General features: G+C 41.6%; 1 protein-coding gene across 3 annotated transcripts in view; it reads right to left on the bottom strand.

Annotated features, from left to right (window-relative positions):
- Positions 1–5,905: 5,905 nt before the first annotated feature.
- Positions 5,906–27,314, bottom strand: part of CLNK (cytokine dependent hematopoietic cell linker) — a 1,059,843-nt gene continuing 1,038,434 nt past the window's right edge. For 2 of the 3 annotated variants that reach the window (XM_085642413.1, XM_085642414.1), the window contains exon 13: positions 5,906–8,132. In XM_085642413.1, the coding sequence (XP_085498539.1) occupies positions 7,989–8,132 (144 nt within the window). In that variant the 3' untranslated portion in view covers positions 5,906–7,988. The remainder of the gene's footprint in view (positions 8,133–27,314) is intronic. The other variant, XM_085642412.1, reaches the window with a different exon arrangement.

Raw genomic sequence — 27,314 nt, 5'->3', positions numbered from 1 at the left:
TGATGATAATCTTTTTAAGCAGTCGGGGCTTTGGACGAAAGAGGCACTTATGTCACGGCAACCAAACATGACTGTGTGTTGTTTAACCCTGGGCAGTGAACTCCTCTCCGTTCGTGGAGTTTTCCGCACTCTGCGAGGCATGTGGAGTTCCCAAAAACTCCACAGAGTGGAGTATTTTTCCCCACTCGTCAATGTCAAGTTGGCGAGCGGGAGTGAGGAAAATCCACTTCCTGGTGAGATTTTTCCTTGCTGGAGCTCGCCAAGGTCTAGTTGGTAAACACAAGTGAGGAAAATCCACCTCCTGGTGAGATTTATCAACTCAGGCATTTGGATTTCTCAATGCGAGTAGTTGTGGCAGGACGCGACCACTCACGTTGAGAAACCCATTCGGGTTGAGAAAATTGGCAACGCACTCCATCGCTCACGGAACTCCGCGTAGCACAGTGGAGTTTCTTTTGTCACTTTGCGGAGTTCAGTGTAGCGGAACTCCACGAACTCCGCCCAGGCTCAGTGCTGTTTTAACTCTCCTTTGAAATTGGCGTAGTCGGCAAGATTTATATGTGAGCACACTCGGCCCAGACCAGTTGGTTATCTTTCAATACAACCTAAGGGTTGAAAAAGGTCTAATTCATGCCGCGGTAACACAACATGAACGGTTACACAAGTGAGCGCACTCAGCAATATTAAATGCTTGTGACCTCAATCCGCATAGGTACTGCTTCTAACACATGTTGGTTAATCCACCACTAGAGAACATCTGTGCAATTTCTAGTGTGACACTCCAAACACGCGCACTAGAATGTATATGAAGGAGAAGAGTTTAGTGCTATTGCCGTTACAGTCCCAGGGCCTAAAATACACTTAAATGCATGCCTCCCAGTGACTAAGCTGTTACTGATAAGTAAAGAAAAGTTCCTGCAAACCACTGCATTGCATATAAAAAGGAAAAGTCACAGTATCAGTTTGTATGATAATAAAACAGAGTTTCCTTAAAGTAGTCCTTGCTGTGGTCTTCAGGGTTTGCAGACACCATAATGCTGAGGTGCTCCTGCCAGCGTGTCGCCACTGTAAAGATTACTCCCTATGCAGGAAAGGCTTAATAGGTTCTTTATTAGGAGCACACAAAACACATCCAATACCTCCCTGGTCCAGGCACAACTGCCAAGAGTAGAATCTCCACACAGATAAATCCCCAGCCTGAATGTTGACCAACATTCTGTTCAAGTGACATTCCCTAAACCATCAAGCACAGATACCACAAACTCCACTCTACGCCACTCCATTCTGTACTGTTCCACTCCACCCCACTCCACTGTATGACACTCCAGTTTACGTCACTCCACTGTATGCCACTCCACTGTACACAACTCCACTCTATGCTATTCAACTGTATGCAAGTCCACTCTACAACACTCAACTCTATGCTATTCCACGGGTTGCCTCTCCACTGTACACTACTTCGGCTCTATGCCACTCCACCATACACCACTCCATTTTACACCACTCCATTTTGCACCACTTCCACACTATGCTATTCCACTGTCCGCCATCCCACTTTACAACACTCCACTGTACCCTACTCCACTCCACGCCAATCCACTCTATCCTAATCCACGGTATTCAACTGCACTTTGCACCACTCCACTCTATGCTATTCCACTCTGCTCCTCTGCACGGTACGCCACTATAGTCAAGGCCACTCCAATGTATGCCACTCCACTGTATACTACTGCCCTCTATTATACTTCACTGTACACCACTACACTGTAAACTATTCCATGGTATGCCCCTCCACTCTAGGCCATGCACCTTACTCTATGCCACTCTACTTCAAGCTATTACACTGTATGTCACTCTAAGCTATTCTACTGTACACCACTCCACTCTACCCCTCTCTACTCTATACCACTGCACTCTACACTATTTTACTCTATGTAACTCCACTCTATACTCTTCTACTGTACCCCACTGTACTGTACAACACTCCAGTCTACGCCACTCCACTATACGCCACCAAACTCTACACTATTCCACTGCACGCCACTCCACTATATGCCACTCCACTCTACACAACTTCACTACACGCCACTCCACTCTGCTCTCTGACACTGTCCTCCACTCAACAACACTCCATGCCCCTCAACTCTACCACACAGTACTCCACTCTATAGCACTCCACTGTAGTCCAATCCACTCTACTTCACTGTACGACACTACAGACTATTATACTCCACTGTACAACACTTTCCTCCACTTTACTGTACAACACTACCCATAACGACACTCCACTTGACAACACTAGACTGCATGATATGAACAAAAATGTATTACAAATTTGAAAAAATATTGACATTTATTGGTATTTATTCTTTCTATACAAACCCAAGTTAATCTATACAAACATTACAAATTCTAATCGTATAATTACGAATCAAATTTATAATTTATGCACAACCAGTTTAAACTTATAATTTGCGCTCCACCTTCAATTTACTATAAGTCGCACATCTCAGTACACAGCCTTGTCACCTCACTCGCCACACTACATTAATTAAAGCTCGCCACTCTACCCTGCACTGTGTTCTCAGAAATTATGTTATACAAGATGTCATAAGTGTTGTTATGAATGCTATCATTTCACATGTTATAAGTCATATAATATGCGAAGGTATAAAAAAAAAACGAGTTATAGTTGATGTAGTGTGGTGAGTGAGGTGACAAGACTGTGACTTTATGTTGGATCTCTGAATGTGCCATGTCGGCTTTCTAGTACACTTGACAGCAAACACCAACTACACAGCTTATTTTGAACTATCTCAAGTTGTTGTCTTTGCTCGCTAAATTTCTCTAGCTTCTGTGCAGCACTGTTAATCTCCATTTATCCCTTGTGGCATTAGTACGCTCTTTGATCTGGTTTGTTTAAAAGTGAGCACAATGCATCGCGTGGCCTGTTGCCACATATTTTACGGTGACAGGCACCATTCCATTAAGCAATTCCATGGGGATATTCTTGTTTTCTTAAGCTTCTGTAATAGGTGAGGATAATAATTTCTCAGATTTTAAGTGATTACTCGTTTGTATGCTATCTCCTGTGAATAACACAAATAAAAAGAAGGAATGACTGCAAAAGTAATGTTTGAAACATAATTAAGTTATGGAGTTAACATAAAAACCAAAATCACTGTGAAAAGCAGACTCCACTTGTCACAAATTGAATCTGTTGTTCTCCTCCTATAATTAATCCTCTGTACTCAAAAGAAAATTAGTCAGATAAACAATGCTATGCACGATATTGTTTCCTCTGGTATTCTGAAATTGGTTCCCTTACCAGCAGGTGTATTTTCGCCTTGCTTATTTCTACTTAAAATGTTACAAGCTGTGCTAGCTTCCTTTCTTGTGGCTGCTGTCCTGTGTTTACTGTCGCATGTCTGTTCAGTTTTTCTTTCCTTATCTCTTCTCTTTCTTTTTTATCTTCTCATCGGCATCTTGCATTTATTATGTTTATAGGATATTATGTTGTCAAATTTCAAATATATTAATTTATTTTTATTAGGTTCTGACTCAATTATATACTTTTAATACAAGGGAGAATAATATTGTGGAGCATTTAAGGACTAGGAAGCCCTGTCAAATGGCAGAGAGTACTTTCTCATCTTGTCAAATTGGATACTAAGGGCCCAATTCACAAAGGCAAACTTACACTTTTGTGCAAGTTTACTACTTTTTGGTATTCACAAAGGTAAACTTAGACTAAAAGTTAACTTTACTACTTTCTGGTATTCACAAAGGTAAACTTAGACCAAAACTCTAACTTTACTAGTAGTAACTTAGCTTTGTGAATACCGAAACGTAGTAAAGTTAGACTTTTGGCCCAAATTTACTTTTGTGAATACCGAAAAGTAGTACATGTACACAAAAGTGTAAGTTTACATTTCTGAATTGGGCCCTAGATTTTTTAAAGTAGGAACCATCCATCTGTACATAAAGCCATGAAGTTGAGAAGACAGTGTAGGGTCCAATGTTGCAACCACTGCATTAAGTAAAAACAATGGAGTATTGGAATCTTGTGTTTATAACATTTATACTATAATGCTTTTAGATCTCATATATTACTGTATTTGTATTAGGTTCAGACTCCATTTTATAGTTTTAATAGAGGTTAGAATCATTTTGTGGAACATTAAAGGTCTAAGAAGCCTTGTCAAACAGCAGGGAGTACTTTCTCATCTGGTCAAATTAGACACTAAGGGGCAGATTTACAAGCCCCTTGCGCCACTTTTGCGTCCCTTTTCCCATGTTAAAAGTGACGCAAAAGTGGCGCAAGGGGCTTGTTAATATGTCCCTAAGGGGCATATGTACAAAGAAGTGGAGAAGTGAGGCGTTAGCCGGCATGGTTTAACGCCTCGCTACCCCACTTCAGAAACGCAAGAGTGCACCATATTTCCAGGAATATGGTGCAGCCTTGCGTTTCCCCCTGCACTGGCGCTTCACTTAGCTGCCTAGTGCCAACGCAGGCACCCTTACACTATAGTGCAAGGGTGTCTGCGTGCACATGAAGATTGTTTATTTGTAGGAAGGTGTCCTCTCCTGCACATAAACAATATGTAAATGCCGTTTTGTCACTTCTATGTGTGCTGCTTAATGCAGCACACTTGGAAGTTACAAATGTATCTTTTTCTTTTTTTAAAAGATTGTTTATGTGCAGGCAGGGACACCTTCCTACAAATAAACAATCCAAAGCGTTTTGCTTTAGCCATGTCTGCTGCACAAGAGAGCACACATGGAAAAAGCAAAAATGAGGAGAAATAAAGCATTTCTCCTCGTTTCGCCAAGTTAAGACCAGGTTTTCTTGGCCTTAATTTTGGTGCTGCCTCCTATTTACGCAACCCTTGTAAATCGGGGGCAGTGTCAAAATCAATGGGTGTTGCAGTGGAACGCACACAGCTCTCTCCTTTCACGATAAGCATAGCATGAAAGGGGGCCTTATTTAAAAGGCAGCCTTAGGCCATGTTAAGTGGCTTAACGCTGCCTTGTAAATAGGAGAAGCCCCTATCACCACAGGGATGTCAGAAAAAGTGACGTTCCCGCGGCAATAGGGGCTTATACATATGACCCTAAGATCTTTTTAAAGTAATAACCTCATCCATCTATACCTGAAGCTATGAAGTTGAGTAAACAGTGAAAGGTCATGATGTGGCATCCACTGCACTAGGTAAAAAGAATGGTTGATTAATTTTAGTATTTAACTCTAATGGTACTGATTAATTCTCTCAAGAAAAGGTCCAGAGGGCAGATGGTTGCTACTCAATATTAAGATCCCACTTATACCTTTAACACTACTCAATATATATGGTCACTGGTTTTGTATTTACTTTTTGGGAAAATATGAACACTATTTTAAGAAATATTGATACTGAAAATCTGGTTTTCAGAGGGCCGTGTAACCAAATAATTGCTCCATTTTTGGACAGAAGATCCAACTTTAAATATATTCCTAAAACAATGGCAAATGTTTTTCAGAATGGAATTTCACAAAGACCTTTAGCTATACAACTCCAAAGTTTTTGAATAGATTGTGTGTTTTTTCCAGTACATGGATCTAATTCAAGCAGAGATTAAATGTTTTCCAATTACACCATGACAAAAAGGAATAACTGGTGGATATTAAATTACATGTCCTTGTATGACAATGTTGCCATTTTGTCAAGAACATTTTTCTGCTTATTCCTCAGTCTGATAGTTTACTACAAAACACAATGCACTTAAATATATTTCCAGAGCTTTTTTATACTAAACTATGTTTAACATAAAAACGGTGAATTAGAAAATCTTTCAATCTATATTAGCAAATATAAAGGCTTTATAGCATAAACATTTATCAATAAATTAAAATGTAGTCTTGATGTAGTAGGCAGAGCCAAATTAGATTTTAATATGACATACATGGAACATGGCAGCAATTTATCATTCAAATTTAAAGCAAAATGGTATGGAGGTCAGAGTAAAATGGAGAAACTAATAACTAATTATTTAAAAATAAAAAACAGAGGTCTTACATAAATGTTATCAAGGAAGTTGTGTATGGATCAGCTTAAATTCAGTAATTCTATTAAAACATACTATACAGACCAATACTCTTTTGACAAACCTCCTTTAGAAGTACATACTAATAAATATTTATTTACTATTCATAAAGAAGATTAGATGAAGATTCAAGATTGGATGATTGAATCGGAAAGCAATTGGCTACCTTAAAAAAGGTAATTCTCCTTTATTAGATGGTGTTCCCATGGGATTTTATTTCAATTTCGCTAGCATTTTAATTCTTAAATTGCATGGACTTTATATTGAACTTAAAGTACAAATATATTTTCTTGAAACAATGAAGTGTTAATGGAAAATAATTGGAACCATCAACTATGGAAGAATAGATTCTGTTATATTTTGATAGTTTGAATTAAATGATTGAGGTTACAAATTAATTCAAGAGGCAATATTCCAAGGTGATAATGATTGAATAATTTGCAGGCACTCTCTGATGCGGTGACTGCATCAGATAATAGACTATATCTCATACTGTAAAAAAAAAGTCCACTCATCCTAAACCTGCTTTATATATCAATATATATATATATATCAATTGGTCTAAATAATCTGGTCTAAACTTCATTGTACATTAAATGAGGCATCTTTTGTGTAAACTCTGTTTTACATTCATAAAGGATTGTTTATAAAAACCTGTGATGATACATACACCTAAAATGCTGTTTCACCTAAAACTGCTGGTCTTCTCTACTTCAGAAGTTAAAGCCAAGTTTTTCATATAATATATTTTTATCCTTTAGTGTACAATTTTCGAACAAAGATGTGGGCCTTCATTAATAATATATTTGGGTAGTTTGCTTCCAGATTGGATAAAATTACCAGTTAAAGTTAAATGGCAACATTTATTAATTGCTGTTGGTATTCAGCACATTTCACAAACTTGAAGAACGTTACATAACACTCATAATGCATAGTGGATATGTTATATTCAGAACAGTGATTAGATCCAATTTTCTGCTCGAACTTCAAATTTTACATATATTGAAGTTTTTGGCTTCTTGTACAAATTATTGATCTAGAACTTAGTCAAGAAATATTTCTGAATCTGTTGTCAATGGTACGATTTTGATCTACCTTAAATTATTTGATAAAATGTTTATAGTAAGCTCAAATATTATTATTGATATATTGGATTACTTCCTGTTAGATCTTGTTTTTTGACATGCATTTATAAATATTTATCTCCTTTTCATTCTTTCTTCTTTCTAAGATGCCTCTTTCATATTATATTTATTGATTTTGTCTTTAGCAATTCTCGTTATCGTTACTCTCAAAATTAGACAATGTTCACTTTAGAATATTATTGGTTTATTTTTTCAATCAACATTTCATAATAGAATTGTCTTTTACATAAAGTGTTGTTTTTTCAGATGTTGTTTTCTAATAAGGATATTACACTGTCACCAAGGACATTATAGATGTCCTTGGTGACAGTGTAAAATCCTATTTCTTGAATAGTAAAGCATTTCAAAATAAAATCACTTCAAGGCTGCTTCTATTTTTCTAAGTGTGAATCGCAAGTTAATGACACACTGTAATTTGCTATGAAAGATGCAACATTATTAAATATTCAGCATACATCATTATTGAGCCGCCATCTGCAATGACATTGCTTTGTTTATGAGGTAATCTTGAAATGTCTGTTATTCACCCATAACATATACCTGTTGGGTATCATGTAAAGACATATTTTACTTAAAGGGAACCACATTCAGAATAATACATTTTTGTTAACATGCATATAGGTCCTTATGTCATAACCAATATATGGACTGTGGTTCACACACCCATGGCTCTTGAGCTTAGTAACAGGCTCCTGAAGAAATTGATTCATTCTACTCATGTGAATCCATGAATTGAAAGAAACACACTCTCTGTCCAGTCTATGTCAAACTGAATCTTCTCATTTGAAGAGGGTGTGTTAAGTAACATTGTTCTTTCATTGTGCCCGAAGCATCGTTGCCATCAATAAGGGTTATAGGAACTTGTTTGTAGTATTCAATAATCTCTTCTACAGAATCAAACTTCTGGGGAAAAAATAATCAACATAAAAATGTTAAAATTACTCATAACAATGATAATACGAAATTGAGAGCACTACATGGAATACATATTAATGTAAACCTCATTATTAGTTTTCAATAAATTATTCTCTACAGAGGGAAAATCTCCTGACATTGAAGTTGAATATGAGGGCCTAAAATCCTATGTGCATATTACAGAGACGTAAATACAAAAAATACCAACTAAAAATGCCTATGTTTCAACATCACCATATAAACAATTTTTATCATGGGTAGGTGCAGACAAAACCAGGCAAAAAATATTGTGGCAAACATTTCTCCACCATTTGATACAAATCTTTTTTTTCAATGAACAACTATAGGGACCTGTCATGTGTAAACACCCTCCTCAGTTTCTATTGTAGTATCAGATATTAACGATAGATCTCAGTGACCAGGAAAAAACTGTTAATCTTCTATTTTATTCTCCAAGGCTGCCCTCACTATTGGATGTGCTTCCTCAAGACTAATTTCTTATACTGTTAGTTTGGCTAAGAGGCTCATCTGGTATTTCAGGGAGAGACGGATCACAAATCTAGGGTAAGTGTGAGTAGGTTTTTTATACTACTCTTTTAAGGCAAATAGACCATGGGTACCTGAGAGGGACTCACCCGTCCCAAAATTGCATTTCTGCTCATTCCCCCCGCTACCCATCCATGTCTGCTCACTGCCACCTCTATCTCTGAGTTTACTGGTGGTAGGCAGAGCGAAAATGGAGATGAGAGGAGTATTGGTGGTAACCACACCTCATAATAGACACCCCCAGGAACAGTGATGGGAGGTGTTGACCTAATACCACATAATAGTCCCATGAATGGTTAAGTCTTTTGTTACATTAAAAAGACTGTAAATGCTCAACAATGTAGGTGCTACCTTCAATCATTTTTGGATTAAGAAATACATGGAAATAGCTTAAGGTGAGCAAGGAGTTTCCCATGTGACCCCACATTTAATTCAGGGTGAGGGAACTACTGTTAGTTTAGCAGTGCCTTTATATTCCCCAAACCATGATCTTCTTTTTATTCACATACTAAAATGAATAACATGTTGATCAGAAACAATCCTTTCCTATCAGGTTCAGTTCATGACAGGGTGAACAATGTGGGACAGAGGAGTTGCAAATTGGTTCTGAGCTTTGAATCAGAAGAATTATAACTACAAACAGCTGTTCAAATTGGTTGAGGGGAGACAATCAGAATAATCCACTCATTTTAATTAAATTATCCCATAGCTAAAATTGTAACTTATTTACATTTCCCTTTTCTCTTTCATTCTATTTTTCATTTCCAAACATGATAATGTAATGCAGTTAATTCTTTCTAAACTTGATGTGTGGATGTTATTCAATACAGAACAAAAGAGCAAAGAAAGGATAGATAAGGTAGGTATTATTACATATTGGATTCATAGAGTTCAATGCAACTGATATACCCACGTATGGCTTGCCGTGCCATAGAACTCAGATGGAAGTATGACGATACAACACATGCCTTTACCATACATACCTTTACCACAAATGCATTTCCCACACGGATGCCTTTACCATCCACTGCAAGTATAATGAACTAAGTAAAACCCCCTATATATCTATATGCATATTTATCTATGAGATGTATATAATAAATACCATCTATCTCTCTCTCTCTCTCTGTATATATATATATATTGACTGAAGAAACCACAGGTTTTAGGGACGTTATAGTTAGAAATGAGTATTTAAAAAACCTTAGATATTCAATGAAAAAAAACACAGGCTACAGGAAGGTAATGTATAGTTAGGCTGACATTTCCCTCGTACATAACCAGAGAAATTCAGCTGTTATAGTTAGCTCAGCTAACTATAACTCATGCCCCTGCAAATGCTAGAGAGTGGGTATCTACGTACTGGTATTGGTGTGTCAATGGTTTCAAGAAAGGTAGTCTCAAATTTTTAGTGGTTCTATGAAAGGTTATTTTGGGGTGTGAGTAGGTGCATCAGATTATGTGGATGATATCATCAGTGATGTCATCAGTGATGTCATTTGAGATGTCATCAGTGATGTCACTGACCATGTTATGAGTAATGTAAAATGGGACGTCATCAGCAGTGCATTGCGGAGGCGAGAGTTAAAGCTAACTATAATGGCTGAATTTATCTGGTTTTGTATGAGTGAAATGTCAGCCTAACTATAATGTTCCTGTAACTTGTGTTTTTTTCAGTGAATATCTAAGGGTTTTTTAAATGCTAATTTCTAACTATAACTTCCATGAAACCTGTTTTTTTTCAGTGAATTTCTAAGGTTTTTTATATGCTAATTCCTAACTATAATGACCCTGAAATCTGTGGGGTTTTTCAGTGAATATATATATATATATATATATATATATATATATATATATATATATATATATATATATATATATATATATATATATATATATATATATTTTACACTTCTTTGTAGGAAAAACATTGGGGCTGATTTACTAAGACTTTACGCCTGGACGAAGTCTGGGAAATGGAATAACTTTCTACTTCAAAAACTATCTAGTGCAGGAAACGTGCCATTTTCTTGGTGGGAATTGCACTTTCTGCTACTTTCCACCAACCACATCAAAAGAGAGTTACCTGGGTGGTATTTGGGCATTATGATGCAAATACTGATTTTTTTAATGCAAGTGCAATGTATTAATATAGCCAGACCAGGCTTTACATAAAAAAATAAAGCAATCTTGAAACAGACGTAAAGTAGGGCACAAGATTTTATGTCTCATAACAATTCACATATTGAACAGGTGCTGCACTGTACAGAAAACATACTTCCAATGTGTAGGATGTCATACAAATTGTCTAGGGATACAGTTTTATACTGGAATGATGTACAAAAACTTATTCTAACCTCGACTGACATTTGTACCATGAGGTGTGTACTCATTCTCTACACATTACTGTGTCGATATTTAGGCTTGCCAGGAAGCCAATGCGATGATGATATGGTCACCGGGACACTGATTCAGGGACACAAACTGGCAAAGGGACACATGAATGTGGAGGCAAGGGCAGTGTTAGTGGAACATTAGTATTTGGATACTAATGTGGATACACTGACTGACTCATGGAAATTGTGACTGATACTGTAATTGGAAGACACACCGCAACATTGACACCTTGGGACACAGGCACACAGTGTCACTGAGAAAGGCACTGAAAGTTACAGAAAATCACTGGCACTAGGACACAAGGACATAGATACACTAATGTGTGGCGACAAAGACTAAGCCAGTGAGAATGATGGAAAGATCGTATTTTCTTGGACAATGGGCATAAGAGCAAACAACGAAACAACATTGTTCTTTAACAGTCCTTGGAAACACAAGAACATAAGATATCAAATGCTGTTCTCCAGCAATATGTCCTAATTTTTATTCCTGAGACAATAGGGCAGTCTACCATCCTTGAGACACAATGACTCCTCAACAGTGCTTAATTTGTGCTCTTGGTTGCCAGTGGAGGCCACCAGCACTCATTTTTTGGGGATCAGCACGTATTTTTCTAAATCAAATATTCATCAAGAGCAAGAGGGGGGAAACAAAACAAAAAGAAGGAGGAAGAGAAAGATGGAGAAACCGTCATAAAGACGGAGAAACCGTCATAAAGGGTGAAAGCAGGAACCTGCTAGAGTTAGATAAAGGGTCAGGGAGTGTCTGGCAGTGGATTTGTTACTACGCAGCCTTAGGGGCGCTGACATTTAATTATACTGGCTGTGGACTTCGGAGTACAGCTTCAGGCACTGGAACTCATCCTTTTACAAATTATGCTCCTCAGCCCTCCTCAAAATAACCTTATTCATGTCACAGCCAATGCAGTTTCCCAGAATGCACCTTTTTGGTTTCCAGTGCATTTAAAAGGCGATATTCTTTCTGCTGTCACAGCAAAGTAAAGTAAGCTTCAATCAGGCAAGGCATGATACATGTGAAGGAGACTTTAAATGTAAGTTTTGTACAATTCAACTGTCACTGGTGGAGTCGGTCCTCTGTCCTTCAGGCTTTACGGATTTTAAGTTCCTCAGTCTGAACTGCCGGTCGCTCAGAAAACATCATGCCGAGGTGTTTGATCTTTTAGCCGATGAGTCTCCGGATGTTTTATTCTTAACGGAGACCTGTCTTACTCAAGACTCGGTGGCGGAGCCCTGGCTGGCTCTCCCTCAAGGCTATGTGTTGAAGACTGTCAACAGAGGTGGTAGTAGAGGGGGCGGTATTGCAGTGATTGTCAAGGATGCTTTCACCTGCAGTTTTAGTAAGGCGAACATGGTGGACTGTGAAAGTGCATTATTTAAAATCATGTTGAACCACAACTCTACTATGACCGGCCTCCTCATCTACCCGCCCCCAGGTCCCGCTAACAGGTTCAGGGAAGACTTTTTGAACAAAGTTGCGTTATACGCAAGCAGGGCTGTGAATTTCACTATCCTAGGGGATCTTAATTTCCATCTTGAGAACTGTGGGAAGGCCAAGATCTCCAGTTTTTGGCTGACCCAGAGGCCTACCAATTGGTGCAATGTGTCCTTGAGGGCACGTATGTGGCAGGTCATCTACTGGACCCCATATTCTCTAATTTAAGCCCTCTAAAGGTTTTCCAGTCGGTCCCGCAGGCGTGGACAGACCACTTTTTGGTCTCGTTCTCGCTGCAAATGCAGGGAAAAGCTGACCTGATTCGCCCCGCCCCTGTTCTTAAACGCCCTTGGCATAAGCTGGACCTGGGTTTTTTCTCTGCCTGCCTGTCCAGTCACAGGCCTCAGTTACCTCTAGACGTGGAGCTGGCGAAATCGCGTTTCCACGAGTGGTTGACGCTAAGCTTGGATAGTTGTATCCCGGCTAAATTGGGGGGGAAGAGTCGTTGGTCATCCAACCCTTGGTTTAATGATTTGTTAACCACAGCTAAAAAGGGCTGCAAGCTGCTTGAACGTGCTTGGAGACGCTCGTACGACGCGGCAGCAAAAAGGGAATATCGGGCGGCCATTAAGCAGTACCACAAGCTCATTCGGAGAGCACGAGCGGAGCATGTGGCCAATAAAATCTTGGCTAGCACTAACCCTGCTAAGACGATCTTCTCCTTGCTCAAGGGTATGAAAAGCATGGGTGCAACTGGGGTTTCCCCTATCTCCTCGAACCATTAGTGTAATGAGCTGGCTCGGTACTTTGTGAACAAAGTTGAGAAGATCTACCTTGGTCTGCCTACCATGGCCCCCTTTGCAGAGGTGGAGGCACCGGGGGCTATCGGTCCTACAGTTGGAAATATCCTGTAATTTTTTCCTCCTCTGCCACCTATGGAATTCGAGTCTCTGTCTGAAAATCAAGTCGGGCTCGCTGGCAGACCCTTTGACACCTGACCTTTTTCACCAGTTTCACTCTCTTATTTCTCCTTGGGATTTTGACCTGGTTAACCTGTCTCTGTCATCAGCATCCGTACCTGGGGCGTGGAAACATGCTAAAGTTATTCCGCTGCTTAAAAAATCTTCCTTGGATCCTGCGGAGTCAGGCAATTATCGTTTTATTTCCCAGTTCCCTTTGCTGGCAAAGCTAGTGGAATCGCACTTGAATTCCATTCTTTCCAAGTTTATTGAACAGAATGCCATCCTGGATCCATCACAGCATGGTTTCCGAGTGCGTCACAGCACTGAGTCCGCTTTGCTAGCAGTAACGGAAGCAATCCGGGGTAGCTTGGATGTTGGTGATTCAGTGGCCTTGGTCCTTTTGGACTTAAGTGCCGCATTTGAAACCGTCTCTCACGCGACATAGTTAAAACGCCTTCAGGAAATTGGTATCCGGGATGTGGCCTTGGACTGGTTTCGGTCTTTTTTGGAGGGGAGGTCCTTTCAAGTCTCCGTGCCACCTTTTCACTCACAGTAGTTTGCTCTGCATCAGGGGCTGCTGCAGGGCTCAGTGTTGAGCCCCTTATTGTTCAACATCTATGTTCGACCCCTGGCTGCGATAGCAAAAGGTAGGGGGCTGTCATTGGTGTCGTACGCCAACGACACCCAATTGGTGATCACTTTCTTCAATTTGGACAAGTTTAAAGAGGACCTTTTAGCGGTCGCGGACTGGATGGCGGCAAACTGCCTGCAGTTGAACGCTAGTAAGTCTGAGATCTTACTGTTTGGAAAGGATTGGGAGCTGTGGTCCAAGCAGTGTTGGCCGGATCGTCTTAAACCTGCCCCCTTGCCCAAGGAGGCTGTGAAGAACCTGGGGGTGCGGTTCGACAACGGCCTGACTTTCGACATTCAAACAAAAGCTGTGGCAGGAGTTTGTTTTGGGCTTCTGCGTGGCTTAAAACCGTTGCTGGGTTTTTTCCCTCCCAAGGTGCGACAAACCATTGTCCAGGCGTCAATTTTGTCCAGGCTGGACTATGGGAATGCCCTCTATTTAGGCGCCAACAATGCCAGCATTAAGCGCCTGCAGAGGGTACAGAATGCAGCAGCTTGTCTACTGGTGGCACTTCCGAAATCTTGCTCAGTTGCCCACATACTCCCTAAACTTCATTGGTTGCCTGTTGACAAGCACATTCAGTTTAAGGCTCTCTGCGTGTCGCATAAGATCTTGACTCTTCAGGCTCCTTTTGGGCTGTCCAACTTGCTAGAGTTTTATGTGCCAGGGTGCCTTCTGAGATCCGCTGACCAAGCACTGGTCTGCATTCCTCGTGTCTCAAAAGACAGAGCTGGTGGTCGCTCATTTCGTAGTTTGGCGCCGAAACTCTGGAATTCGCTCCCTGCCTCCATCAGAGCAATCCAGAATCATCTGGCTTTTCACAAAGCCATAAAGACCCGTTTTCCGTGGTTAACTCTGCATTTTCTCTCCTGGGCTCATGTTTTTGGTCTTTGGTGGCGCTGGGACGCCCCATCACTGGAGCAGCCTTGCGCAATACAAATCCGAGTAATAATAACAGTAGGGCTCCTGAGTCTTCTTTGTCATTTAGGATTGCACTGCCTACCATCTGCCCAGTCAATTTGGAAGCACTCTGCAGACAGCCACAGAAAGAGATCAGTGCACAGTGAGGATCTGGACCAATAATGTATGGCTGCCACTCACGGTCAATGGTTTGGGGGTCCAAGCAGTAGTTACTTTGTAAAAACATAATTGCAGTGGCCCAAAGGTTATTCATATGAGCCTCTCACAGCATTTCAGCATTTCAGCCAATCCTGCAGAAGACCAAGGCTGCCAAGTTTTGATTCCACCTCGCACCCTTTTCATCCTCCACTCTATACTTCTTGTATCATTTTCTTACTATTACAGTTTAATTTTCATCCCTGCAAAACCCTTTTGCTATGCTTTCCCTATCTTTTTCTTCAACCTTCGGTATCCCTTCCTCTCTTTTGGTCTGGGTTAAAGTCTGACAGTGAAAGGTAAGCCTGGGACCCCTAAAATAACTGCAGGTGCCTGCCCCCTCCAAACACCTGCACAAATTAAGCACTACTCTCAAAGCTCTGGAACAATGTCTGGTTGGTTGTTGGTTAGTTCTAGCGCCTGTTGTTGATTTGAAGTGAGCACACTGACATACTAGCTGCTGTGCCCATGCTCTCCCAATAACATATGCCCACCTTGTCTTTCTGTCCTGCTGACTGTTGCACTGAAGTCTCCCCCATTAGAACCAGGTACAGTCAGCAGTACTGACCGACTGTGGGAACATATCTTTGTCTGCACCATGTCTGTGTAATCAAAACCATACCAAAGTGCTTAAAACTGCCTTTAAAGCCCTTTCCTTTATTATGTTTGGCTGTTATTGAAATGTGCTTAAAAATCCAACATTTGCCAAAAATGTCACCAAGAGTGCCTTGATGGAGAATATACAACAACCTTAGGTATGATTACATTTATATTCTATTTAGTTCTCCTCTATTTTACTGTCCAGAAGCGTTGCAAAACCCTATTTGACACACATTTTCTGATAATTTCTCAATATTTCTTTCTCACTGTGCTTTTAAGAGCACTGTGTAATACTATTTATTAGAAATAGCTGCCAGGGTCCAATACTTACACCGCCAAATGTCTTCCATCCTTTAAAACCTCAATACATCTTATTTAAAATACAGTGTATGTATGTGAGTGGGTGCTTGTGTGTGTGTGATTGCGCATGCGTGTCTGTCTGTCTGTCTCCATCAACATACCTGTCCACCCTGAGGCCCCTTTTATTCTGTAGTTATCTGTTTGGGTAAGGCCCACAAACACTTCTGGCTAAGGGCCTGTACGTCTTCAAAGATAAATGTTGAATCCGAAACAGAGGTGTCAAGAGGATGTGCAATGCTAACTCAATGTCTGTAATAGAAGTAGGGGTGGGTGAATCTCACAGAGTTTCACTGCGAAGTTACATATGTACTCTGCGAGATTCTGCGAGATTCTGCGGAGTTCCGCAAGTGGGCAGAAATTGGTACATTGCGCTGCTCACGCGGATTTTTAACGTGGGAGCCTGCTCCTTGCTGCAAAATCAGCATGAACTGCACAATGTGGTGCGCCAGAGGGCCCTGCTTCTTTGCTGTTGGCATCCCTTAGCATGATTTTCAGGCACTAGAATGGCACTCTATGATATTTTCTCAACATGGGCAGCCGCAACCGTTCGTGGTGAGAAAATCTACTTGAGCAGCAGCTTTCTCACTGCAAACGGTTGGGACCGTCCTCGTTGAGAAAATATCATCAGGTGTCGTTCTAGTGCCTGAAAATCAAGATAGGAGACACCAATTCTCACTTGCGCATGCCAACTGCGAGTGAAAAAAACCTTCTTGATGTGACAGTCTGCCAACTACGCCAGCGGAGAGGAATTTATCGCACACTCTAGTTAGATGAGATTTGAAGGCATGAACATTTAATTTCCATTTTCAAAAAAGCAGTAGATCTACAAGTCCCAGAATGCAGTGCTGCAACTGACACTTGGCACCTTGAGGTCTCCATGGGAAGGCCTCCCTTGATGACGCACCAATTTTTGTGGGAATCAATATTTGGTTTGGGTGACGGGAACCCGACCCCAGGGCCCCTCCAGACACCTGGAAGAGGAGGCCCCTTTTGCAGCAGCACCTGGGAATGGCATCAGCAGGCTAGACTGGCTGCTTCCTGGTGGTTATATTGGCTCTCAGGCTTATTAAATGCTGAGCCACCCATCAAGGCTGCAGACATGACCTTGTCAGCAGCACCTGTGTGGCGAGGAGTGGGAGGGTGTGATGAGCAAATGGCAGAACTAAACAGGAGTTTCTCTGTGCACTGTCTGCTCCGCCCATGTGAAAGAGCAGCAGCATTGTTCATTAACACCTTTTACAGGCCTGCACAGCTTAGGTTTCCCCCCCCCCAGACCTTGTTGCATAGGGACTGAGTCTTCCTACCACCTTAGTACCCACAAGCCCAGGACCGACTAGCTATAGAGTCTCACTTGCTCTCCTACTCACTCACAGAGAAACAAATGATTACACACCCCAGAACACAACACTCCCAGATCTCTCAGGAATCGCGGCAACAAGACACACCCTTTCGCTAACACTCTTGTACCTGTTCACAATAAGATCTGACAGAGACACAAAACAGTTCAAAATATTTATTTCAACTAAGCTGCCCTAACATGCAGTCTACGTGCCACAACAAGCAGGAAAATGCATAGTACAAATACAGTCAGCATAGCAGCAAGCCCATATATCATGAAGGGAAATGTCGTCATAAAAAGACAATTGAGATAAGACTATAGTGCCTAACCTTCCTCCCCTTGCTTAGAGCAGTATTATTATATAGTAGAAGATCTATGGGCTTTGTCAGCAGGCACCCATACCTTAGCCCATAAATGGTAGATCTACATCATAGGTGCTGTCTCGCTCTCCTCCCTAGAAAGGTCCCTCTCGAAGTGTGTGTCACCTATTGGTGTACCTCACTAAAAATCAAAGTACATTGCCCAAACAACAGCTGCAGTGGTATGTTTTGTCTAAGGGCTAAGGCCTAGCCAGAACAAATTAACAAGGGGCATTGCTGTTCGACCTTGCACATAATGTTCAGTCAAACTCCCAGGGACATGCAGAGAGTGAACACAACGACGAGTTCTCATGTGAAAATAGTCATTGAAATTATTGCAAACATAAAGACGTTTAGTAACGTGTGTAAAAGCAGCAAGCAAGCTGCAGTGTGCTCATTCTAAGTTAGTGAAAAACAAGACCGTTTTATATAGGGCAGCCTGAGCCTAAGGTATCAGAGCGCTTTAAATGAGCAACCAATTGTGTTACAGTCGGACACATTCATTTAAGTGATTTTCCCAGAATGACAGGATGTTGAGCGCCCTTGCTGAGACTTGAACCCAGTTCCCAAGCGTCAAGGTCGACCGCTCTAACCATAAGACCACATCCTCTTCTAAGGTGGTGAACTGTTTGCGGTGTGTCTAGTGCTGAGTACACAGGCTACGCTTCTAAGCTCTGAAAGGAAGAAACAAAGGGGTAAGGTGATAACTTTAAAAGTGACACAAGGGTCCATAGTGAACTCGTAGAACCCAGACACTGCCATTGGGGCCCGGAAGTGTGTGTCCGAGGGGCACAGGTGCACTTGTGACACCTTCAGCCAGTCCTGGATTTGACCCTCACTTGAACGCAGGGACTTGAAGAGTAAAACTTATGTAGGAAAGGGTGTTAGGGCAGGACCCTGCATGCGTGAGATGTTGGCAGATAACCAGGACAGGGTGAAGCAGTCACGACATGTTTGGATCGGCAGCTATGTCTGTGTACGAATAAAATAACAAGTGACCTCTGCTGCGAAACATACAAAAATATCCCTTGAGAGAGAAAGGAAAAGCTTACGGCTGCAGACCGGAGGCTCTGGGATGGGGACTGCTGACCAACTACAGAGGAAGGTAAGAGACAGGCTGCTTACCTACTGCACAACTAGGGGCCACACGGCTTCACTGGCCCACCCGGGGGCCTAATTAAATGAAGTGCAGCAGACCGCAGTTCGTTTTGTTAAAACATTTTTGGCGGGGTATGTGACTTCCACTGAAAATAAAAATAAAATATGCTTTTTTTTGGCCCTCTAGGTCCCATTGGGACTCTTTGAGCAGGCCTAGGGGGGTCAGGGTGTTTATACCCTGCCTCCTTTTCTTGTTTTTTTTATAGTTTTTCTTGTGACTTGGTTCAACCGAGTCACAAGATGGCTGCCAACACTTCCTGGTTTGAAGGGTTGGCAGCCAATCAGCTCTCAGGCATGAGATCGGGAGGGTTTGTGGATCCTTCACGTTCCTAGATATATGTCATCAGTGATGTCATTTGAGATGTCATCAGTGATGTCATCAGTGATGTCACTTACCATGTCATGAATGATGTAATATGTGACTTCATCAGCAGTGCATTGCGGGGGCGCGAGTTATAGTTAGCTCAACTAACTATAACAGGGGAATTTCTATGGTTTTCTATGAGTGAAATGTCCAACTAACTATAACGTCCCTGAAACCTATGGTTTTTTCAGTGAATTTCTAAGGTTTTTTAAATGCTAATTCCTAACTATACCGTCTGTAAAACCTATGTTTTTTTCAGTGAATTTCGAAGGTTTTTTAAATGTTAATTTCATAATTTAATATTTATAAAACCTATATTTTTTCGAATTTTTTAAAATAATGTTTTCAAACTCTATAAATCTTTTTTTAACTTTAAAAATTATGTAATGTTTTATATCTTCAAAAAAATAATGTATATAATTATTTTTTTTCTGAGAAAACTAGAGTCCCGTACCGGTAGTCTACCAAGCTCCATCAGCACACGAATCCTATCTGCCATATTGAAATGATGCGCATTTCGTATCCGATGAGCTCGTGGCACCACGTCCCACGTAAGAACATATACGTATGAGGTCACGCCAGCTGCTACTTTGGTATGCGACGGGTACGCAATACCAAGCCGCGTGTTACATCATGTACGTATGGGGTCGCGCTCGCTGGGTGTTGTGTATGCGACGACTGCCCGCTGCCAGGCCTTGTGTTACGTCTATGTGCCCCGCCAGGTACGCCATTCCCTCACGTTTTTTGTATGTCTCAAAACTATATCTTCATAACCTTAAAGTGTATATGAAAGCAAGCGATAATCTAAAATATTTTAAACATTTATATATTTCTAACTGTAATAAACTTATATTATGGTAATATTTTCTCAAAATCGCGTCCGGTGCGGCCTCATTGCGCGCTTGCTGCGCGATTCCCATGTGACCTTACAGAAAAGCATTTGATTGGTTCATAACATTTCCCATTGTAACAGTTGGTGGACCCCACCCATTTTCGCCATTCTCTCGACAGCTTTTGATGAGAGATTCCTCTTCTACTTACAGAGCTTTTTTGAAAACATTTTGCTATGTACACATATCTGATAGTACACACAACATGCAACCATCATCTTCATCAATATTCATGCTCTGTAAAGCAGCTTTCCACCTGTGATAGCCATGCATCTAAAAGCTACATAACAGAACTTTTCCGCACTGCCAGAGGTAACATGGTTACATACGCTGTCCACAGCACAATGTAATGTGGTTCGGCCCAGGGTCAGTATCATTCATAGATAATGAACACACAGACACAGATAGATAGTCGAAGTAGGTACGGGCACGTGCGCTCGACTCCTTTTAATTACCAGGGTCACATATCCAGTGATGTCTGTGCTGGATGTGTGTGCGGTGAGTGTAAACCAGCCCTCAGGGACTGGTTGCTGCTGGCATCAACTACAACAGTAATCATTGGATCACACGCAGAGATTTAATAATAAAAGGGTCAATAGTTTGTGCTGCAGTAAGGTAGGGACAGTAGATGTAAAATAATACAGAAAAGATTCTATTGTAAAAGAACCATAACTTGTGGTATACTGAGATACAGGCAGTAGATCTGAAATAATACACAAAAAGATGGTAAGGGTCCAGCAGTTCTAGTGCACTCAGATAGCCTCATCAAAAGCATTCAGCATGTGCAAAGCCAGCGATGAAGCGTGCAATGTCTGTTGCCATCAACACTGCATCATCTGCAATAGCGTCTCGATCTCAATTGTGAACACTGCTCTCTGCAGTGTAGGCCAGAGAGAGCGGTCAGCAAAAACCCACAGCTACGTAAGGTGGACTTGAGCTACACAGTTTGTCGTACGCAAAGCAAGAAAAAGCGTGTGCGGAGCCTGCGATAATGCGTATGCATGGTGCGGACAGAGCGCACTGCAGCAATGTCTTTTTTCCTACAGGACTGCGTCATCTACAATACCGACTCAATCTGAATTGTGAATACTGCTGTCTGCAGTGTAAATTGAAGGCATTAGTCACACAGATATCCATTAATACTTTTTCTCACTTCCTCTTCCCAAAATACAAAAACATAAATTACAGAAAACTCTGCAATAAATAAATGAAAACAATTCGAATTGCGATTTCTACAGTCCACAGTGTAGACTATTCAGTGTTCCTTTGAACTTGCAAGATGAATTTCACCAATGTACTAAACATATAACTCATCTAAAAAATGTATATTTCAAAACGATGTAGTTAGTTGCCTACTAAATTCTGTAATTAAACAATAACAACTCAATCTGAATTGTGAGCCCTGCTGACCGCAGTGTAAGCCAGAGGCAGTAGTCATTAACACCTCACAGCCACGTGCCGTTGGATTCGGATGCACGGAGTTGGTTGCACCTGGTCGGAGGGGGTACACAGAAATCATTACAGACTTTAACTTCTGACATCCTCAATCATATAATCAAGACCCCGTTTCACGTTCGGACCTTCTGTACCGCGGTGCATCCCTCCGACTACAGTCAACCAAGCCCAATAATCATGTGCAGCAGTTAACAGCAGAAGCACAGACACTGACTGATGCACCTCAACGGAAACAGTTCTGTTAATAGCAAGCAGCAGTTAATATCGGACACCGTCCATTGTGGGATCAAGACTCCATTCCACTGTTGGGACCTAAAGTTGGTAGCACCTGGTTGAAGGGAGTACCTTTATCTTTCACTTTCAGATGCAGTTCTTACATCATCCATTGTGGGATCAAGACCCCGTTTCACTGTTCAGACCTGCTGTTCCACGGTGTACTCCAGCCACTACAGTCAGCCAAGCCAAATAATCATGTGCAGCAATTTGCTACGGAAGCACAGAGTCTGATGCACCTCAACGGAGGGCGTTCTCTGAAAACTCAGCAGCAGGTAATATCAGACATCATCCATTCTGGGATCAAGAGACCGTTCAACTGTTGGGACCTAAAGTTGCTTGCACCTCGTCGAAGGAGTACCTTCATCTCCACTCTCAGGACCAGTTCTGACATCGTCCATTGTGGGATCAAGACACTGTTCCACAGTTGGGACCTAGAGTTGGTTACACCTGGTCGAAGTGGGACCATCATCTGCACTCTGGGATGCAGTTCTAACATCGTCCATTGTGGTATCAAGACCCCGTTTCACTGTTCGGACCTGCTATAGCGCGGTGTACTCCAGCCACTGCTGTCAGCCAAGCCCAATAATCATGTGCAGCAATTACCTACGGAAGCACAGAGTCTGATGCACGTGAACAGAAGGAGTTCTGTGAAAACACTCTAGCAAGTAATATCAGACATCGTCCATTCTGGAATCAATACACCGTTCCATTATTGTGACCTACAGTTAGTTGCACCTGCTCCAAGAGAGTACCTTAATCTCCACTTCCAGATGCAGTTCTAACATCGTCCATTGTGGGATCAAGACACCGTTCCACTGTTGGTACCTGTTCGACTACTGTGTTAGTAGTAAACAGAGCACTCGACGCTGCTGGGCCTCAAACTGAACGCTGTGTGCCTGTGTTGCGGTAGCCAGCGTTGATCCGAGGAACCTTCCGACCTCGCCCCAGGAGCTTCCGCCGGCACGTGGTGGGCCCTCTTTCACATAATGCGGTAGCGAAAGGTGAACTGTGGGGCATATGTGCATCGCAGTGGCCACGACGGTTTCTGAGTACCAGCAGGATGAGAGCATTATTCCCGCAACCACCTTCGCTCACGGTGTCAGCCTCATGGCAGTGTAAGCTGCGCAGACCTGGCAGACACGTTCGCCATTCCGGAAGACAACCACATCCAGAGAAACGTGCCTTTTATTCATAACCCTACGCTAGCCTTGCGTACGCCGAGCCAGCCCCCTACGCTAAAGATTTGCGGGGAGGGAACGGGCACGTACACGCTATGTTTTTAAAATCTTCCCTACTGACTGTAATATTATGGTTCCGTCCACTATCTACTTTACTCAATAGACCATCAGTGTATGTTCACATGTACATGTGTGTGCTCTGCATACTCAAGTCTGTCCGGCACATCCCCTCAACACTTTGCATTGTATACTTTTATAATCGAGAATTACTTGCCACCTAATCACATACTTTGCTCCCATCTCTCCCCGCATTCTGCATTGTGTGAAAGAGGTGCTATGCCATGTTTGGTCTGTGTACATGGCTAGTCACGGTTCCCACAGTACGTAGTGTCGTTGTGTGTGATAGGTGTACATGTTGTTTGTCATGTTGTATGCGATTATATAAGGTAGCGTTTATTCACGAGCAGTAGTTTCTCCCATTTACATATCGCTGTCTTAAAGAGCATACAGACGTTTTTCTCACAGGTGCAAACTGTGACCACAATGGCAGTCATTCATTACTTTTCAAGAATTTCCAACTGTACGACACTTCTAAGCTTACAGCCCCCAATCTTGCCTGCTTTCTTGTAAGAACACCAACTCCCACAATCACACCAACATTCACACAGCTTTCTAACAGCAGTTATTTGCTTCTCAATAACATGCACTCCTACGGAATGTGAGGTGGCATACCGTATGTCCTTACTGTTTCAAACTGAGTAACTTCCTGTAGCAATGACTACTCCCACCCACACAAACTAACTCCCAAACTTCAACTTGGCCTTGAATCCCTACTTTGCAAACAGATTTCATTAAACTAACCAAACTAAAGCGCTTTTCTTCACAACAGAAGTGTCCCTCACTTCTGCAAATGAAATGTATCGCCTGCAGATAGCACAAACTTCCAGTAAAATACACTCCCTTTTAAATTCGAACCTCCCATTACACTTTGTGAATTGTTACACAATTTTCAACACATCTCACACTCAAGGTCTGGCACACTTTTTTAATACGGCCTCTTCCGGCCTTCTCACAGCCTTTCAAACTGTTTTTCGTATAATACCACCCTTCATTTATTCGATCATCTCTGGAATAATAGGAACAGTGCCCAAAATTCTCCCTCTCTTTGTGGCCATCCTACTACTATTTTTGCTTGTAAAAAATGACTGCGCTCCCTGTGGTAACAAGCGTCTCCGACAGAATACGCCTCTACGCGAAGCTACATCAATACCGTTAAAAAATTGAACAACTTTTCGGCTGCCTGCCTCTATCTATTATCGGAGCCAGCTACAACATGACATTTATTTACACATATACAATCTGCGTGCAACCATCTTTCTATTGCAAAACTTACCCATTCGACTGGCGAATGGATGTATGCCTTGCCAACATCCCAACAATCTTGCCAACAGCCCAACAATCGCTCCCAATATCCAGCAGGTAATGGAGTATCTTGAAATCCATGAACTCGATTTTTCAGGCAGTAGAGCAATGGCGGATGCAATGCAAAAAGGTATCGTGGCGGAATGGGATTTCTGCGCAGCCGCGAAAGATCTACTGCAAAGTACGACCTTTGACAACATCGTAGATTGCCTGCCAATTCAAATTGCCGCTCCAACATTCGAGGAACATTACTGTCCCTTCGAAGATATGAATTGGATTGCTTCATTTTTCTCACACGATGGCAACAATGACCTCTTGGAACATTACGCATCTCAAGCCGCTGAAGAACTTCTGGACTGCAGTCTCCAAGACTTGTAAAAAAATCACGTTCTTCTTCGATTGATTTTTACCAACTTTTTTGAGTTTTTCCTTTCAATTTTTTTAATACACTTGAATTGAACTATTTTCATATAATAACTTTCTAAGCATGCTCAGCCATTTGAACTCTGTTTTCATTATTGCCCCTTACGTCTCCAGTTTAACAAGAGATGGGTGATGTATGGCCTATCCAAATACGCTATTTACTTCCTAAATTAGCCTAAACCCAACATCCATTCTGAAACCATCTCTATTCTTTGTGCACACGTCTCTCAGCCTGCCTGTTATCCATGAAACCCTTTCACACAAATGCACTCATCCTCAGCCTGTACTCACGAGCTGGCATTCAACATCAAAAAATACGACATTGTTTAGGAACAGGTTGGCACAGTGTGCTAATCGTATCCTACATTTATTTTCATTATAGAATTGAGTCATTCATGTCTAATAGCTATTGTTTATGTCACATGGAACTGTTACATGTAATATGGAATTCACTAATGCAGCAGCTTCAGATTTGAATATAACAGAATCGTTTGGAGTTTGCCTCAGCTCGGTGCCTTAGCTGTTTGCACAATAATTTTTTTTGAAAGAGCTGAAGACAATAATGTATGGTTTGACGAGAAGAGTACCTAATGTGCTTCTCAGAAGCACAATTTTGTGTTCCTCCTCAAAGTTCCGATGTGACTAGAACTATTACCAATTCTGACACGCACCAGATTGAATCTACCGTACAATAGATTGCTGACTGTTCTACTATTGATAATTTTGTGTTACAACAAAGGAGTACCAGGGTACCGAAGAGGTTTGATGATTACACTTTGCAATTTTTTTTTTGTTTCTTTTCTTAAAGGATACATGTGCTAATCGTATCCTACCTTTATTTTCATTATAGAATTTCGAGTCATTCAAGTGTAATAGGTATTGTTTATGTCACATGGAACTGTAACATGTAATGTGGAATTCACTGATGCAGGAGCTTACGTTTGAATACAGCAGAACCGGTTGGAATTTGCCTCAACTGAATGCCTTACCTCTTGCACCAGTGGATCCATTTATGGCACTTAAATAAAGACACTCTTTATATAACTTTCAGACTCCATCGCTTTATTATTTATTTATTTATTTATTTAATTTATATGGCGCAACAGCTACCCAACAAGGGTTTCCCGGCGCCGTATTACACACAGCCACTTTCTTAGACACACCTGATTTCACCATTTCTCTTCTGTGGCATTGCAACATTCTGTATTATATTCTTCACGATTATTTCTTTATTCCTCCTTCCTATTACACACACCCACTTTCTTAGACACACCTGATTTCACCATTGCTCTTCTGTGGCATTGCAACATTCTGCATTATATTCTTGACGATTATTTCTTTATTCCTGCTTCCCAAAACACTGCATTCGAGTCTTCAGAAAGTAGAGGTGAGTAGTTCGCTTCCCGCTCCCTGTATCGTATAAATGCATACTAACACTACTTACACAGATATGCTAAAGTGGCCAGTATCCTACAATGCCCACACACATCACTTTACAGCAATCAGCTCACGGCTTATGCTCACGGTTTAATCCCCGAGTCTTCAGACCAGTGCCAGTGAGTAGTTTGCTTCCCACTCCCGCTATACTCTAAACGCATACCAACACCACCTGCACAGCTATCCTAGAGTGGCCAGTATGCTACAGCACCCAGTCCACACGCCTCAGCTCACGGTTTAGGTGCACGCTTTCATCCTCGAGTGTATCGGCACCTCACCTCAGCACCATCTCACCCTGCGCAAAACAGCACTTTCACACTGGTAGGAATAAATGCTTCAGCACATCAGTTTGCAGCACTCAGATCACGGTTTAGGCGCACGCTTTCATATCCGAGTGTACCGGCACCTCACCTCAGCACCCTCTCACTCTCGGCGAAACAGCACTTTCATACCGGTAGGACTGAATACTTCACTTCACACTCCCTGTATAGCCCACCCTAAACACCCACAGACGTTACAGTGCTCCTACCCTCCCATTTCCTACCTTTTTTGCCCTTTTTCCCCCTTACTACTTTCAACTGAATCACAAAATGGTGGCCAACACTTCCTAGTTGCAACCGCTCGCACCGTTCGCAGCCAATAAGCAGCAAGCTTGTGCTCGTAACTCCTCAGCCAATCAGATGGCAGAATTCCCAAATATCGATATCTCCAAATTTCGATATTTCTCAAAAACTTCTGAACGGATTTACACCAAATAAACAAAAGGGTGCTTTCTAGACCAAGACACTTCTCCCTGCCAAATTTG

Source organism: Triturus cristatus, chromosome 2_2 (assembly GCF_964204655.1).
Source record: "Triturus cristatus chromosome 2_2, aTriCri1.1, whole genome shotgun sequence".
Classification (NCBI taxonomy): Eukaryota; Metazoa; Chordata; class Amphibia; order Caudata; family Salamandridae; genus Triturus; species Triturus cristatus.
The sequence above is the reverse complement of the archived record's forward strand: the minus strand, read 5'-3'. Positions and strand labels throughout refer to the sequence as shown.